This window comes from Opisthocomus hoazin, chromosome 7, assembly GCF_030867145.1.
Source record: "Opisthocomus hoazin isolate bOpiHoa1 chromosome 7, bOpiHoa1.hap1, whole genome shotgun sequence".
NCBI lineage: Eukaryota > Metazoa > Chordata > Aves > Opisthocomiformes > Opisthocomidae > Opisthocomus > Opisthocomus hoazin.
In genome coordinates, this window is record NC_134420.1 from 55,474,587 (window position 1) to 55,492,720 (window position 18,134).

The window sequence follows — 18,134 nt, forward strand, 5'->3', positions numbered from 1 at the left end:
ATGATCACTCAGCTCCCTTCCCATTCCAAAATAACAATGATTTAAATGCAGCTGTGAGAAAAAGAAAATGGGAATGTAATTGCATAAGTATAATTTCTCATTATTTTAAGCTAAAGGACATGGAAGCATTATTCATACTTTTATATATGACTCAGTTCAGGCCTTTTAAATACTGAACAGCGGAATGAAAAGCAGTCCTAAAAGCTCCTGATTTTGGTTTCACATAACAAAAGATAATCAGGACATAAGAAGGAGGCTATTTTAAAGGATATTAAAGTATACTCTACCTTAGCGGTGATTTTTCAGGGATGAGGTTTGCAACTTCTGTAGTGCGCTGATGCAGTAATAGTGTGCTTTCTGTACAGAAGCTGGGGTTACTAAGCCAGTCCAATTCTGCAGGTAAAGAAAAGTGTGAGATCAATGCAAATTAACTTGCTGTGCTTTTTAAAATTGGGAGTTAATCTAGTCAGCAGACGCTAAAATTGCAGCAAATGTCACTAAGTCATGTGTAATAACTGAGCATGTCAGAAGGCAGCCCAGGAAACTTCCATTTAGCAGAACACTAGGTTTTAATGAGGTAAAATATTTAGGAGCTGGAATTTTCCCCTGAAATCAACCTAAGTCTGAAAAACCCCACCACATAACAACACTTTCAAGTTCATACTGAAAGCAGATAATATGTTTTACACATTGCTATATACTTTAAAAAAAAAAACAAATCTGTCCAATACTAATTTTTACCACCTAAATGTCTAACTTTATATATTTACATATTGTATTAATATGTTATATATGCATAATTAGATAAAAGATCTTCTCTTCATATATTTTAAACTGTAACTATTATGCACAATATACAACACAGATATTTAAATTCTTGACTTTAAAGAGTAAAATTGCAAAAATTACAGAAGCACATAATTACTTGAAAGGCATAGTTAATGAATGCAATACAATTTATGCACACTTACAAAAATGTACTCACTATACAGAAAATATTTTTAATGTGATTTTATTGACAGGGACACCCATTGCTGATAAGAACACTCAAGAATTTTATACAAGGTGAAAATGTGACACTGGATGCTCAGTTCTCTAACCACTGAAATCATTAGACTTAAATAGTGTGAAAAAAGCTAAATGATGCTAATTTCGATATAGTAGTCAGCATTAAGTGTTCTGCATCTAGACCTCAGCCATTTCAGTCATCGAGTAAGATCAGATAACGATAGAATGTGGAGGGAGAATGTTTTGCCATAATTTTAGCTATATTAAAACTTCTGAGACAATTTTCACAGATATTTCAGTTCTAGAATTCTTTTAAGTATGGAAATTTTCTAACATATTAAACAACAAATGTTATTTCACATACGTACAGAATTTAACTTCAGCCTCTCCAGTGCCAGACCAGAGGAGATAACAACAAAAGGAACAAATTTGGTCTCCCCGCCTGTTCTCCACGCTCTTTACAACCATTTTTGCCTTGGTATTCTTCCTGTCACACTCTTGTCTGTGCTTTTGACTACACTGACCTCTAATCCTTAAATACCATGAACTCCTTGTCTGCCAAGCCATACATCTCTCCTCCTTCTAAAGTATTTCTTTCAGAAACGGCTCTTCATACTAAGATTCTTTCTTCTGCCTCATATCCCCGAACTGTTGTCCACAAAAGGATTTAAAATGGAGCAGGCTGCAAAATAGCTTGGTCACCTAAGTTAAACTCATCAAGAAGTACGCACACTCAAGCAAAGCTCCAGTTCGTGTTTCCCAAGAGACTGCCCCTGCTACCACAGGTCTCGTGGGGAGGGCCATCTTCCTGGTTCATCTGGAACCTCTACCTCTGCGCGGAGGAGAGCCCACAATTCATGGCACTGTCAGGACCAAAACGAGCACCCCAACCAATATGCCACAGAATACTGCCGTGCACCATTTCCCAGCTCACCAAAACCTCAGATGTAGACTGAAAAATAGAAATTCAGCTGTGCAATATATATGCATATTATTGCAACCTTCCACCTGGCAATCAGAATCATCAAACCTAAGGCAATACACTACCCTACTTTGTCGCAAATACACACGAGAATTATTTTTTCTCCCCCTTCCAGGAAAACACTTAAGATATATTAATGTAAAATTAGAATTAAAATTGAAACCTTAAAACTGCGATCCTTACTTGCCTATTTAAAATATGATAAAAAACTATTATCTAATTTAAATTAATCCACCCTGGCACAAACACCTTCATTTCAAGTATGGGTCTATGATTCTAAAACTATAAATGAGGAACTGGCCTCAAGTTGCATTGGGGGAGGTTTAGATGTATTTAGTCCCACATATAGTAAGTTTTATTTTGCAGTTTTTGTCTTAAAACTCTGCAAAACGCATTTTAATAAAGTTATATGAATACTTTACTAAGCCTTTACAGGCAATTTATTTATAAATAAATTGTTTGCCTCAACTCAGTTGAGCCAAGCCTTTTCTTAGGATTTAGTGAAGAACCTGACCAAAACACCTCTTGATGTCTACAGTAAAGTTACCTGGAACATTCAGCATTGTTTCTTCAGTTCTATCCTAATAACAGCAAACCATCAAACCTTTTACAGTACAGACAAAAACACAGCAGCTGTGTACTACAAGGACAAGAGACAATGGCCTCAAGTTGCATCAGGGGAGGTTTAGATTGGATATTAGGAAGAATTTCTTTCCTGAAAGAGTGGTCAGGCATTGGAACAGGCTGCCCAGGGAAGTGGTGGAGTCACCATCCCTGGAGGTGTTCAAAAAACATGTACATGTGGCACTTCAGGACATGGTTTAGGAGACATGGTGGTGTTGGGTTGACAGTTGGACTTGATGATCTTGGAGGTCTTTTCCAACCTAAATGATTCTACGAAAGCATTCTTCCAAAACCTTTGCTGAGCTTAAAGAAGAAAGATTTATGCTGGGTAATATCCAAGCAACATTTCACTCACCTGTCAAAATAATTATTCACCCTGCTGGGGAATGAAGTGCTATGCAACAATAAGTTCATTTCTTATTTCGATCCTGTAAAAGATGTATTAAGAACCAACCTAAAATCAGAATTACTTCTTAGAAGAACTGTATTTAGTATTTTCCATGAAATATTACAATGTTTCTCATGGATAATTCTGTAACCATTACATATTTAAAACACACAGTAGTTAAATAAAATCATACACCTGATACCTACATAATCAAATTAGAGTTAATAATTCAATATATGTCACGCAGTGCCACTTTATACCTGAGATTTTTCAGGTATATGTATTAAATGTGATATTGATTTTTAAAATTATTATATAATTATAATGTTCAATTATTTCTGCTCATTTTGGCAATGAAGACACGGTGTAAAAGAATGCAGGAGAAAACTGCAACCATAGAATGTTTTTCCACTGGTCACACTCTGGTCTTCCTTAAACACAGACAAATACAGAGAAAGTACAAGGGTCCAGAGCACTACAGCTTTCAGTAAATGCAACTAATCTGTGCATAAAGCCTTTTATTTATTTCAAAAATTAAAGGAGACATTTAATTCCTTAAAAAAAATTAAAGTCCTTCTTTGTTTTTATTTGCATTGTTACCCAGATCCACCTAACAAAACAGAAAAATTTACTGGTTGCCAGTCTCTCTTGTGTAAAAGTGTATCACATAACAGCACAAAACTGTAACTTATTAACCAGACAGATCTCCTTAAAATTATTTTATCTGTTCCAAAGATATACAAAACCCATCTAATTTGTCTTTGGGCAGATCTCCAACAACATACTTCAGACACAAAGATACTCTCTGTAGCCTTTGGGCTTCTCTTCTTTTTAACAAATTATTCTTTTCCTTTGTAATGTGTAATAAATCATTTACTAGTATTATTTTTTGATAGAGCGAAATTTATTGTAAGGCAGTTCTGTACTGATCTGAATTAAGAGTTCAAAAATCACTTGTAATATATTAATAATAATACTCATGACACTTCATTACGTTTTTTAAAAAGTAAGCTTTATGGCAGAGTGACGCTAAATAATCTGCCTTCAGTCATACGGCACTGTTGATGACAAAATTCAGAATTCAAGACTTACAATATTCAGACGATTAGGTAAAATCTACGGTGTTTAACTTTTAAGGTCTTCATCTAACTTCTTTTAAAAATTATCACAACAGGCTTTCAATTGATTTCAAGAGCATAATATCAGGTCCCCCAAAGACTAATGCAGCTAATGTATTTTTTAATATTACTCATCAGTGTAAACACTTTAGATACAGATCAGCCCAAACTAGGAAAAAAACACACAACAAGAAGTATGCTAAATTTTACAACCTTGAGCCTTATGGCACTACAGTGCCAAATAACTTCCAAATGGACATACAGATCCTTACCAGCACTAAGGGCTTCAGTCTTAAAAACTGAAAAATAGGAAGCAACTGTATATTTCTTTTTAATATGGCATTGCTCACATTGACAAAACAAACAGAGAAGAAAATAAACAAAGCAAGTAGTAAAGCTCCAGTTATTTTGGAAGACACAATAAAACACTGGGCTGACCAACCATATAAATTTCCTGGAGGCACAAAACACACTTTAAACAAAAGAGCCTACACCTGAACTGACAAAAGAGTGGGAAGCAGCTGTCTTTGTATTTCTCTGTTTAGAAGGCTGTTCTAAGACCAGAACCACATTCTTAAATAAAAAGAGCTGGCAAAATTTTCATTCTCCTCCTCCTCCTAGCAAATTAATCCTGCAGCTCACAAAAGGATAAAGCCTGGATTTCCGAGTTGTGTCCTCCATCCTTTATACTTCCCACCCCTGCCACAGCTTCAGGAATTAGCTGGGTTTTCTAGACCCGTCTACGGTACTTTGCCACATCCCTTAATTATTGGCTGGGCAAAGGGCAGCCTGTGGTGTGTCACACTGACCTCCAAAGACGTTTATTAATTGGCTAACGTACATATGCTCATTGCCAAGCCCATCTATCCTGGTAACAGTTCAATTCATGTTACAGCCTCTCACTCAGCAGTGGCACTTTATCTAGATTTATGTTTTCTAAGCAAATGTAGATTTTCACAGACCTCCTCTGCTTGTGCCGTTTCTCTCTCCCACCACAACAAATTTGACTGAAAGGGTTAAAACTCCTGAAGACGAAGAGAGAGAGATACTAAGTAAGCAGGCTGGCAGACACATGCACAGCAAGCATGCACCAGATGCATTTCCATAGGAAATTTGCCTTAAATATAGCAAAATAATGTATATTATCGCCATTAGCTATTAGAAACGAACTTCAAAAATGTCATTTTGACATAACTTTACCTGAAAGTATCTCATTCCCTCACAGATGTGAAGTCACTCACTAACTTGGTGTAATATAAGAGTGAGCACAAGCAGAATAAGGTTTAGTTTTTATATTTTAAATTATTGTTTTAGGGCCTCCAAGGAAAATTCACCTTGAGAAATGGAGTGATAAACATTAATCCTCTGACTGTGCCTGTAGCTTGGTTCTACCTGAGCAGATAAGTTCAAATCGCATTTTTAAAACATTGAAGAATCATACTGCAAGAACTAACCCCTGTAGCACAGTTGATATGTCTCTGTGGATACACAGGGGAAACGTTTAGAATTCTCCAACTACAGTATTTTCTGAACAATTTAATCAAACTGACCTAATACTCTGGAAAGAACTGAACAATTTTTTCCATTACACAACATGCAAGTCCAAACCTCCGTGTAAATAATCTCCAGTGAATCAGTTAGCTGGATACAAACATTGTAAACATCAAAATGCACTCCAAACTTTAAAACACTACTACTTCTCTTTTTTTTGGTTTGTTTTTTTTTGTCACAAGTCTAAAAAGTTTATCATTTTCATATACCAGGTTTACATTTTTGAAGAACATAAAAAACAAAAGACATAAAAGATTTCTTTTGTGATAATATGCATGTACTTGTTATTGTTCTACTCTACCATCCACATCCATAAGCATAACAGTAGAAACAATCCAATGGCATTTTTAATACATTCCCAAGCAAAAAAAAATTTAAATTTACAGTGCATGTCTACAGAGACAATTTTTAAGAGTTACGCAAAAGCCCTTTGCTGCCTCTCAAAATACTGAAAATCTCAGCAAAAATCACTGCATCATCTTACCTACAGAATAGTTCAGACTGTAAATAATATTGTGCATAATGCCTACTACTACTGTGAGTGGGGTTAATTATTACCACTGCTCTGTTCAGTATGGCTACTGATAAATTTGTAATTTATCTGCTACCAAAAACTAATTAAACTTGACAAAATAATTGTAAGAAACCACATGCAAAAATACTTTGCACTCTAGAGGCTGCCGCAACTCAGCCATCTGGAAAGATAGGAAGAGTGTACAGCAACACTTCCATTTCAGGCAGCAGTTACATTTATAAAAGGTTTAGGGAGGTAAAGGTATGAGGCAGGGGTGGTTGGAGGAATGAAACATGGCCAAATTATTTACATTATTACCTCAACATTTACAGTAAAACTATGAAGTAGTCCTAAATGACTACAAAAGACACCTCAGTTTTACACATCATGTTAAACACAACATACCATACCCTGTGATCTGTGTATTATGATGGACTTTGGCTTCGTATCAGCTCTGAGGGAAGTGTCATCTATCACAGAGATACCAAAGTTGCCCGTCAAGCTCTCAAGTTCTCACAAGCTGAATGTGTGAAATGTGATACATGCCACCACAAACAAGGTTCTGAGTTAATACTTAATTTTTATAACTTATACTGAAATGTCGTTAAAAACAAAGTACAATATTGGCTAAAACATAAAACAAAGAAACTTTGTTCCTTAAAGTTTTGTCAATAATTGTCATACAAAAAACTTCCAGTAGACCAAAATGTAACTCATCAACAGTGATAATAATAACTGAAATCTAGATCCCAAAGTCAGTCTTAACATCTTTTGCTGTGTAATTTCATCTTCCAGACAGGTGGTCTGTGGTGACACAGACTACGCATAACAAACCTAACGGCTAAATTCTCAGAGTTTTAAAACACAAGCAAGGTCTGACTACTAGAGATTTTTACTGTACCTCTGCTTGGCAGAGCAGCTCCTGTCTTCCTAGTAGCTATAATTTGGGATCTGACTACATCCGCTATTCTCCGCACCAAGTGTCATTACCAGAAGGGCTCCTGCGTGCGGCGACACCACCTCTGTACTGGCAGAGTGAGTTTCAACAGCCGCAACGCCATCGGGGGTGACACAGAACCGGTCACAACAAGAAACTAACCCCACCCTGTACTGCTAAAAGGTTCAAAAGCTCACCATACTGACCAAACATACAAGAAATTCAGCCTCCGTAAACAATTCTCTTAGAGTTTCCCCTTGCTGCGGTGCCTAGAGGATGGCTAGACCCAAGGCTGGCGGAAGCTGGCAAGCAAAAAGCCCAGCAGAATTAATAAATGTGCATACCTCAGAGTTTGGCAATACAGCAGGCAGGGTTCTTGACCCATTTAATAAACGTGTAAGTTGCTAGACAGCAACCATGACAGTCAAACTGATAGACTGCATCATAATCTCACTCATGACCTTCCAAAAACTATCCTTCACAAGTAAAACTTGGCTTAGTAGGCAAGGAAACGAGAAAACACTTTTTTAAGTTATCCAAGGCTAGTGGGGAAAAAGAAGAAACCCTCGTTTTCTGCATAAAGTGAGCCTTCTCGGCCACACATAAAGTTAATATAGACATATTTTTCAAAGACGAGTGTTTCTACTGCCATGCCTCCAGCCTCTACCAGCAGACAGCTGGAAGCAAACCTGAGCACGCCCGAGAACCCGCCAACGAGCTGCCGGCGCCGTTTTTAGGCGGAAGTCCCTGTCCCGGGCTCCCCCAAGCCACCTCACGGGAAGCCGCTCCGCCCGTACGCACGGTACCGCCGCTCCCGGCGGCACGTCCCGCGCAGAGAACGCCTGCGCCCCGCACACGGCAGAGCAGCCCGGGCCGAGCTCGGGGGCACCGCGCTCCGGGACAGCGCCGACGGGGCGCTCCCAGCGGCGGGGCCGGCCGGGCGCTCTGCCGCGCCCCCCGCGGGGCTGCACACAGACCGCCGCAGCCGGGGTCCCGGGGCCCAGCGGCAGCACCGCCCACGCCGAAACCCCATGGCGGGGGCAGGCCGGGCTCTCCCGTCCGAGGGCGAGCGAGCGGGCGGGCTGGTGGACCGAGCGGGCCCGACGGGGTGCGCGGTGGGGCCGGCACGGCGCAGACGGCTCCGCGGGGAGGCGAGCGGAAGCGAAGGGCTTCCCGAGGGCCAGGCCGCGGAGGGCTTTTGGGGGAAAGAGGGTTCTCCAAGGACTTTACCTTTCCTGGAGCCCTCGCTGCTGCCGGCTGGGGGCCCTCCGGGCTCGGCGGCACCGGCAAAAGCCGGGAACAGCGCCATGTCTCAGCTTACCGCCACTACTACCTGTCCGAACCGCACCGCGGAGCGGCGGGGCAAGATGGCGCCGCGGCGCTGAGCATACTGGGAGATGTAGTTCGTTCGCCCCGCCGTCCAAAATGGCGGCGGCGCCTCGTGGCTGCTGAGGGAAGACAGGCTGAGCGCTGGGGCTGCTGCGGGCGTCCTGCCTTTTCCAAGCATCCGCGCATCTTGCGCCTTCCGCCGTCCTCACTAAGGGGCCTGGAGGAGGGAACTGCTGGGGGAAGAAGAGGGGCTGGGGTTTCCAGAGCCAGCCTTTCCTTCCCCACTACCCTGCCTTCCCTCGGGTTCACTGGGGGGGAACACGCGAGCAATGGCCCCTCGAGACTGGAGTGCTCAGCTGTGTAAAGGAGACTGTTGTAAGAAGCCACGCTTCCTTTCTGTTAGTATCCGCTGTATGCCTGAAGGCCCAGCCAGCCGGGTGGCCCTTCTCAAACACCACTAGCGAGGGCTTGGGGAAGAAGTAACCTCCTGCAGCCTTTGTAAGCCTCCTGCCCAGGGAGTCACCCGTCGCGTTTGATAGCATCCATGAGCCTGCCCTCCATAAAAGGAACTGGAAAAACACCTCTTTACGCTTTGTGCCCTCTTGGGCAGGATGTTCCACCTGAAACAGTATTTCCTTCTTGTCTCAAGCCCAGTGCCTGATTCTTGTGTTGTGAGGAAAAATAAGCTTTCCTATTCCCCTTCCCTGTAAAATTCTGTACGCTGTTAAGATACTTCAATATTCTCCTTTCTGGACTGGAAAGTCTGCCTTTTTTCTTCATATATAAAAGCCACTCCATAATGTTCTCCTTGTTGAATTTCTTTAGTTTTTCTAACTCCTACACTAGTACTACTGCACAACCAGAGTTTGATGTAGTGATTAAACTATAGGCGTACAATGGGTTTAGGGATTACATGGAATTATAATGACTGGCTTGTTTTCTGCTCCTTTCCCAATACCTGCTGATCATTCAGTTTGGCTTTTGGCCTCTCTTGAGCTACAATGTCTCTTAAGAGCCCCTTCCTGAGTGGCAAAAGATAATAGGTAACTAGTGTGTATAGATGTTAGGATTAGCTTCCCTATACACACTGCTTCGCACCAAGCTGATTTTTTTCGGTCATTTTATAATTTATTTCTGAAATACTTCAGCAACCTCTGTCTGTCAGCTTTCCAGTTGATTACCCTGAATACTTTTGGACCATCTGCAGATTTTGTCAGCTCTATGTTCACTGCCATTTGCAGCCTTTTTGTACATATTGAACAGTCAGATCCCGAGGAATCCCGCTGGTGATTTCTTCCTTCAGAAAACTACAAAACTATTTCTTAATCCTTGTTTCCTACCTTTGATTTATTATTAATCTATAAAATGCTATTGATTTTTATCAACAGCAGAGAAGAATGTAAGTACAGAGAGAACAGAATTCAGAACAAAATAGTGGTCACGGACACTGATAGTCTGGAAGTCATCAAATAAGTAGGGCCTGATTGCCAACCTGGAAAAAATGGCCTTTAAAATGTATGTTCACGTACTGATGTGGAGCAGTGTTTTTGTTCAAGTCTATTAAGTTTTGTAGTAAAATATTAGAATTAGTGGAAAATCCACTATGTAATGTATAGAAATATAGATCTGCTAGAACTGATACAGAAGATAGGGGGAAAAAATCTAAAAGAAGCACATCAATTTGTGACCAAATTATGAAGAGACAATTTGAAAAAAATTACCTTGTCACATGCACTTTTTAGCCTTTTTCCTGAGAGGAGAAAACCCATGTAATTATGCTACCTGAACAAGCATTTGTCTTTCTGTCTGCCTGGCATAATTTCTCCAGGTAGTTTTAGAGCTCGTGACCAATTTCAACCAAATTTAACAGCAGATTACAGGTTATTACATTACTGCAAATTACATGAAAACAGGTGGCAAGGCAGAGCAGGGTTTTCAGTGGGAGGAAAACTCCAGTGTGCATGCAGCTCATATTGGGAGTCTAACCTACTGGGCAAGGTGAGTCAGAACTCTCCTGCTCATGGAAATATTTGTTATAATCTTATTTGGATAGTTACTGAAAATTATAAAAGCCTTCATTCTGCATACCTCAGCACTGGCAAGACTACCGCCTATCTACAGAAAATTATTTCCCTATTCTCTTAGGAACCAGACTCAAAGCCCTTTAAAGATACTGATCCTCTAGATGCAGGAAAAAACTAAATGGATTTCATAAGAAAAGCATTCAGTTTATTTGCTGAATGTCATTACTCACATTGTCTCTCAGCTGCAAATACTGATGGAGGCTAGCAGCTTCTCAACAAAGAGAACACAGAAAATGTGCTTTTGGGGAGTAAAGGAAATGACCAAAAAGAGAGTTTATAAGAATCCTAAATATAGATTTATGCCCTGTGTCCCTGGAAATTAACCCCAATTATGGATAAAGATATGGACAAATTAACAGGTGGTGTTATTATTGTTACTGTACATCTATTTCTGTGACATAAAAAAAAATACCCACCCTCTTTAATACTACCACATAAATGCAGGCAACATTATCACAAGTAGAAGTTAAACTTGTGTGAACATTGCTCTTAGATTATTGCATTTATTTGTACAAGTAGTTGCTAGTTATCATTAGCAGAAATTAGCTATGTAGTAAAATCTTCTACATTGACATTTCCTTGACTTACTGCGTGAGCAGTGCCCATTCTGATGAAAAGTAGTTTTCTGCAATGTATTTAGTCCCACATCTAGTAAGTTTTATTTTGCAGTTTTTGTCTTAAAACTCTGCAAAATGCATTTTAATAAAGTTATATGAATACTTTACTAAGCCTTTACAGGCAATTTATTTATAAATAAATTGTTTGCCTCAACTCAGTTGAGCCAAGCCTTTTCTTAGGATTTAGTGAAGAACCTGACCAAAACACCTCTTGATGTCTACAGTAAAGTTACCTGGAACATTCAGCATTGTTTCTTCAGTTCTATCCTAATAACAGCAAACCATCAAACCTTTTACAGTACAGACAAAAACACAGCAGCTGTGTACTACAAGGACAAGAGACAATGGCCTCAAGTTGCATCAGGGGAGGTTTAGATTGGATATTAGGAAGAATTTCTTTCCTGAAAGAGTGGTCAGGCATTGGAACAGGCTGCCCAGGGAAGTGGTGGAGTCACCATCCCTGGAGGTGTTCAAAAAACATGTACATGTGGCACTTCAGGACATGGTTTAGGAGACATGGTGGTGTTGGGTTGATGGTTGGACTTGATGATCTTAGAGGTCTTTTCCAGCCTTAATGATTCTATGATGCTAAGAGTTCTTTATTAATAAGAAGGAACAAACTAACTAGAGGAACTAACAAGTTCCTTGCTTAGGAATATTCTGTTCCGCTTTTTACATTGTATTTACCTATTTAACATATAAAACTCTGGTATACAATTAGGGACAAAAACCCTCCCTCTCATCAGCTCCATAAGATTTTCCTTATTCCAACAAAATTGTAGCAGTTATTCGTGAATCTGACTTTTGTGAAATGGGTGCTCTATGAAGCAGTAATTTGGGGCCCCTCACAGGGCGCGAAAGGCCACAGCAGGCCAGTTCGTCTCATGGCCTCACACACTCACATTTTGTTCTGTCATGCTCTCCACACCCTAACTTTACAGCCTGTGATGGCATGCCTCTCATATCTTTCATATTTTCTGTTGCTTCTCCACACTTTCTACTTCCTCTGTAGTAAATCCTGTAGTTAGTTATTCCTTCCACTCCGATGATCGAGGAGCCCCTGCTAGGAGTATGTTCTCTCTGTAGGATACCAAGAGACCATCGTCTTTACAAAGAAGGGTTTGTTCTCGTATGTAAAAACTTACAGAATGAGCCTTATAGTACAGCAGTATAAATGGTGTAATTTAAAGCATACACAGCGGGTACCTTGAATAAAAACATCAGAAATGACAGCAACCGTTTTGAGTAAGGGCTACATTGCACTTATTCAAAGAAATAAGCATCCCAAAATACTGTAAAATTTTGTAAGGCTGTAAGAGCAGAGATCGTGTCAGGAAGGACACAAACTCTGGCCACAGGGCTAGAGGGACAGCTGGATTTATTCACGTGCGCATTCTTTGGCTCCCCTGAACGACTGCTGCAGGACTGATTAGCAGGCTTCCACCTCTCTGCCCCGGCAGCCTTTTCAAACCTCGTTGACGCACTGAGTGCTGCCAGCATCACGCGATGGTGCACCTGTGTCATGGTAAGAACACTTATGCAGCTTACTCTAATAAGAAAATACGTGGTTTTAATATGACACATCTAGCCTGTTCCAAAGCGAGAGGAACTGGGCAAAAGTAAAAGGAGGGTGCTATGGCTTTATCTCCCTGCAGTGAGCCCTGTGGAGCACAACTGGGTTTCCAATAACACAGGTTCCTGTTCTGAGGGTGTGCCAAGTTTCCAGCCTTCCTCTTTGTTTTCCCAGCCCCTTCTCAGGTTTCTTTCACCAATAAATCCTTTTGTCTATGCCAACACTACTCAGATGTATTGAGATCTGAGTAATTTTACCAAGGGCTAATTTTTTACTGAGACAAGCTCGGCAGGCAGAAATGTGAGCGCTCCGGTTCCAGCTCTGCCAGGTGCGGCACACTGTAAGCTCAGCACCGGCCCATGGCCAGCCTCGCCAGGAGAACACCACGGAAGAGATGATCTCCTGCAGGAGCATCACGTGCTTGGGACTTTAATGATGCCTGAAAAGGTCCCTGTAGCCATTTCCTCCTTCTACCCTGCTGTGAGGACTGGTGGCTCCTGGGGAGCCAGGACAGGAGCTCCCCAGCCCAGAGCAGGGCACCAGGGCAGCCCCCGCCCTGGAATCAGGCACCACCCCAGGGCCAAGGCCAGGACAAGGCTGGGCTGGGACATGGGCTTACGGGTAGGCCCGGCTCAGCAGGGGCCTTGGCAGGGCCAGACAGGGCTGTGGGGAGCTGGAGCCCGGCCCTGCTGCAGCATCTCCAGGGCAGGGGCTGACGCGGGGTCCTGGGCTGTGGGTCAGGGTGGAGGAGACCGTGGGGAAGGCTGGGCAGGGGCAGTCAGACCCATCAGTCTCCTCAGGGCCGTGACACCTTCACCCCACTTCATTCCCCTTTGAAGCTGCCGTGACACTTCCCACCCCTTCACCGTTCCCACCTCTGTCATTCATGGCCTGGTAGCCACCGCCACCATGCTGGCGGCCCTCCTCCCTGCCTGCTCGCTTTCCCAGGTAACCAGATTCATGCCATGAGCATGAGGCATGTGACATGGCTGGGACATTTCGCAGAGGAAAGAGAATCACAGGATCACAAAATGGTAGGAGTTGGAAGGGACCTCTGTGGGTCATCTAATCCAACCCTCCTGCTGAAGCAGAGTCTCCTACAGAAGGCTGCAGAGGACCTTGTCCAGGCGGCTATTGACTATCTCCAGAGAAGGAGAATCCACAACCTCCCTGGGCAGCCTGTTCCAGTGCTCCATCACCCTCAGAGGGAAGAAGTTCTTCCTCATGTTCAGATGGAACTTCCTCTGCTTCAGTTTGTGCCCACTGCCCCTTGTCCTGTCGCTGCGCACCACTGAAAAGAGTCTGGCCCCATCCTCCTGACACCCACCCTTAAGATATTTGTAAGCATTTATAAGGTCCTCTCGCAGCCTTCTCCAGGCTGAACAAGCCCAGCTCCCTCAGCCTTTCCTTGTAAGAGAGATGCTCCAGTCCCATAATCATACTCGTAGCCCTCCACTGGACTCTCTCCAGTAGCTCTTCATCTTTCTTGAAGTGGGGAGCCCAGAACTGGACACAGTACTCCAGATGAGGCCTCACTAGGGCAGAGTAGAGGGGAAGGAGAACCTCCCTCGACCTGCTGGCCATACTCTTCTTGATGCACCCCAGGATCCCATTGGCCTTCTTGGCAGCCAGGGCACACTGCTGGCTCATGGTCAACCTGTCGTCCACCAGGACACTCAGGTCCCTCTCTGCAGAGCTGCTCTCCAGCCGGTCAGCCCTGAGCCTGTACTGATGCATGGGGTTGTTCCTCCCCAGGTGCAGGACCCTGCATTTGCCTTTGTTGAACCTCATCAGGTTCCTCTGTGCCCAGCTCTCAAGCCTGTTCAGGTCTCCCTGAATGGCAGCACAGCCTTCCGGTGTATCAGCCACTCCTCCCAGTTTGGTTTCATCAGCAAACTTGCTGAGGGTACACTCTAACTCTTCATCCAGATCATTGATGAATAAACTGAATAAGACTCGGCCAAGTACTGACCCCTGGGGGACACCACTAGTTACTGGCCTCCAACTAGACTGTGCGCTGCTGATGACAATTCTCTGAGCTCTGCCATTCAGCCAGTTCTCAATCCACCTCAAACAATGTAGAGCTCTCCATCATCTCACACTCTGCCGTTGTTTGAGAGAGGTAGCTGAAGAAGACATCTTCTAAGAAAAAAATCTTCTTAAACGTCTAGATACTATTCTTCCAATCCTCAAACTGACAGATCAAAACTGAACATATTTTGACATAAAGGTATAACAATTTTACATCTGTCTTTCGGACTATTGTATTTTTAAAGGGAAATAAGCTGACTCATATTTAGCAACAAATTCCAATTACTAACTTTTTCTTCAGTTTTTAATTACATATATTGTATTACACATACAGTAAGTAATCTAGGTGAGGATATTGTATAATACTGTTATTAAATTTGATGTATCATATTTTACCCTCAAAGTACCTATTCTGCAGGTCAGTATGTATATACTTCCTAGAGTCTTTTATTCTGAGATTTTTAAAATTACGTTATTGCTCATTGAAAATATGTAATTCTACTGCCGCCTTCTTCTTACAATGTAATAAATAATACTTGAATAAAATCTTAGCAGTTAAAATTATTAATAAAACAGGGATATAAAATTACATGGAAGTGGTGCAAACATTTTTGCTTCAACAGATAATAATAGAATAGAAATAGAAAATAAACATATATAAGTTGGTCTTATTCAGAGATACATTACTGCTAATTTTTTTACAAAGGCTGTCATGCCATCTTACTAATGCTTTAATAAATCTGGTGATTTATTTACTGATCCAAGTTCTATCTGTAAAATCTTCAGTTATGATAAGCTTGCTGGGTAGATAAGCTATTACAGGTATGTTTGTGATGGACATATGTAATAAAGATAACTGGTTCAGTTCAGATATATGTTCTGATTCTATAATTCACAAACCTCAAGGAATTTTTTTGCACTTGATTACTCAAGCAGCATGGCAGTGCTGGCCTTGAACTTTGAACTAAAGCCATGGTCAGACTGACACTGTACGCATGTATGAAATATGTATACAGTGTTTGTGGAATTATTAGTAAAATTAAGGTTTTACATCTGAATATTAAAGTTTATATGAAAAACGTAGCAGTGTTCACCCATTGAGGGAAAGCATGAAATCAAAAGGAGCTCTGAGGATGGGACACAGCTGCAGCAGGCATGCGAGGAATCCACTAACACAGCAACTCCCTGCAATGTACCATAGAGGACGGAACGGAGTGGACACTCCGTGGCCCTGCTCTGTGATGATAAAGCGGGAAGGAATGGTTCTCTAGAACTGATCAGCATCTCATCTGGCCCTCTGAGCCAACAGGTTTTCGAAACCTTGCCAAAGTGCTATCCTGTCGTGAACTTTTAATATCATTTTAATACCAAAACACACCTCCATCCCAAAGGCTACCCGCCTCCGAGGTGCGACCACTCCTCTTCGAGTCTGCGCTCTCAATTTTTCGTAAACTGTACCTTTAAACGTGAAGCGAGAAAATTTTACACCAATCATGATAAAAAGTATGTATGACTACAGTCACTCAAACTCCACCTTAAAGGTAGAAAGGATATAAAAATAACCAGGGAAATGGGGGATTTTCGGAGAAGATAACACCGTAGATCTTCAGAGAAAAAGAAGATAACAACGTGAGCAAGTCAAGGGAAACTCCACCTCAGACTGCCTCCGACAGCCGGGATTGGCCGACGGGCTGAGCCTTGCTTCTCCCCACCTTGGGACACCTTGGGTGAGACTCAAACTAAGCGCTTTTCTCAGGAATAGTTACTATTATTTATAACCTTTTCACGCGTTTTATATTTGCACGTGCTTTCTTGCAGACAGTCACTATCACCAGCAATTCAAAAAACATATGTACCTGTTGCACAAATAAAACTGCACTGTTTAAGTAGCCAGTTGTCACAGTGTCTCACTGAACGCGACCAAATGCGGCCGTGCTAGTTCATGAGCGCGACTGGACTGAAGGTGCAGACCGCTATTAGTGTATCCAGAATCGTGGTAGTTTGATATACATATTAAACGCGACTGGACTGGTAGTGGCAAATTGGATATCACTCAGAATTTAAACCTAGCCGCACCTAGCCTCTCACTCCGGTGAAGAGAGTTAGAAAGCAAGAGGGTTTATTTTCTGCCAAATTAACGCGACAGTGTTCCATAATATAAAACAGAAACAGCAACCAAATTAATATGAAAAACCTTTGTTTCAAAGCAATACTCTGGATAGGCCTATTAGGTTTTTGGACATAAACGTCACACTTGTAAAGTATTTTAACTTCTGCTGTACCTGCATGTATGCATATGTGAATATAAATCTGTATTTCTATACAGATTACAAAAAATGAGGGTCTTGATATTGTTCCCAGTACATTTACTGAGACATCTGCAGTGAACAAAACTACACCCAGAAGAGGAAGGAGGTATTCTGTGATTTTGCAGACATAAGCAGAGCACCCTGTTTGCTAGAAGTGCCCACTAACATTTTATACAAGCTTTTTCAGGACGAAGACTAGAGAATTTCAAGTAATTCTGAATGATCAGAACTTCCTGTGTGTCCAAAGTCATGCAATGTTATCCAGTCTTTTACAGAAACAGAGGCAAGGAGTTTGATTAATGAAAAAAAACCAAACCAAACCAACCAACCAAAAAACCCACACTACCCCCAACCTTATTTTTGGCCTATTTTTATATATTGTACCCTGGAGGCCCCACCATCCTTCTTTTTAAAACAACACAGGAATAGATCTTTCTATAAGGACAATGCATTTGACATACTTCTCTTATTCTCAAATCAAAACAAGTAAATGTTACATGCCATTCCGATAGAAAACACTGAATTTACTGCAGCATTTTGAGCTGGTTTTCTGGCTTTATCCTGCAGCCACAGGTGAAGCTTCCAGTTACTATAATGAGGTGGGGTTTTTGGTGTCTTGGGATCACAGGATCAGATGTTTTAGTCTGGGGGAGGCGGAATACCCTGATGAACCTTTCAAAATGCAGCCTATGAAACACAGCATGCTTAAATAATCAGTATTTTAAAAATACGTAGGCTACACTGTCTAACAGATGGGATTTTCGATGTTCTATTATCCATTCCTTTGGAACTAGTTAGCAAGTCTTCTGCCTTTCCCTTGGGTTTAATTATTTCTTATGTAAAATCCATGCTAATTTCTCATTAGACTTTTTCCCCCAGGTAAAGTTTATCTAGCTGTTTATCCCTAGTCTCTAACCTTTTGTCAACATTGGTCTGGAAGGGATGGTTTGAGACTGAGTTCTGGCTTCTCTGCAGAAAACCTTACCACGTAAATCTTTTCATATATTCCATTTTGAAATTTGTTGGGCTTTTTTACCCATAACTCCTGTTGCAAGACAGTTCCAGAACC

The 18,134-nt window shown here is 41.7% G+C and overlaps 1 protein-coding gene across 2 annotated transcripts in view; it reads right to left on the reverse strand.

Annotated features, from left to right (window-relative positions):
- NRDE2 (NRDE-2, necessary for RNA interference, domain containing) overlaps positions 1–18,134 on the reverse strand; it is a 69,988-nt gene that overhangs the window by 29,398 nt on the left and 22,456 nt on the right. The window contains exons 1-2 of one of the 2 annotated variants that reach the window (XM_075426104.1): positions 8,353–8,474; positions 288–393 (exon numbers count right to left, since the gene is read on the reverse strand). In XM_075426104.1, coding sequence (XP_075282219.1) covers positions 288–393; positions 8,353–8,431 — 185 coding nt within the window. In that variant the 5' untranslated portion in view covers positions 8,432–8,474. Of the gene's footprint in view, positions 1–287; positions 394–8,352; positions 8,475–18,134 lie in introns of those variants that run through there. The other variant, XM_075426103.1, reaches the window with a different exon arrangement.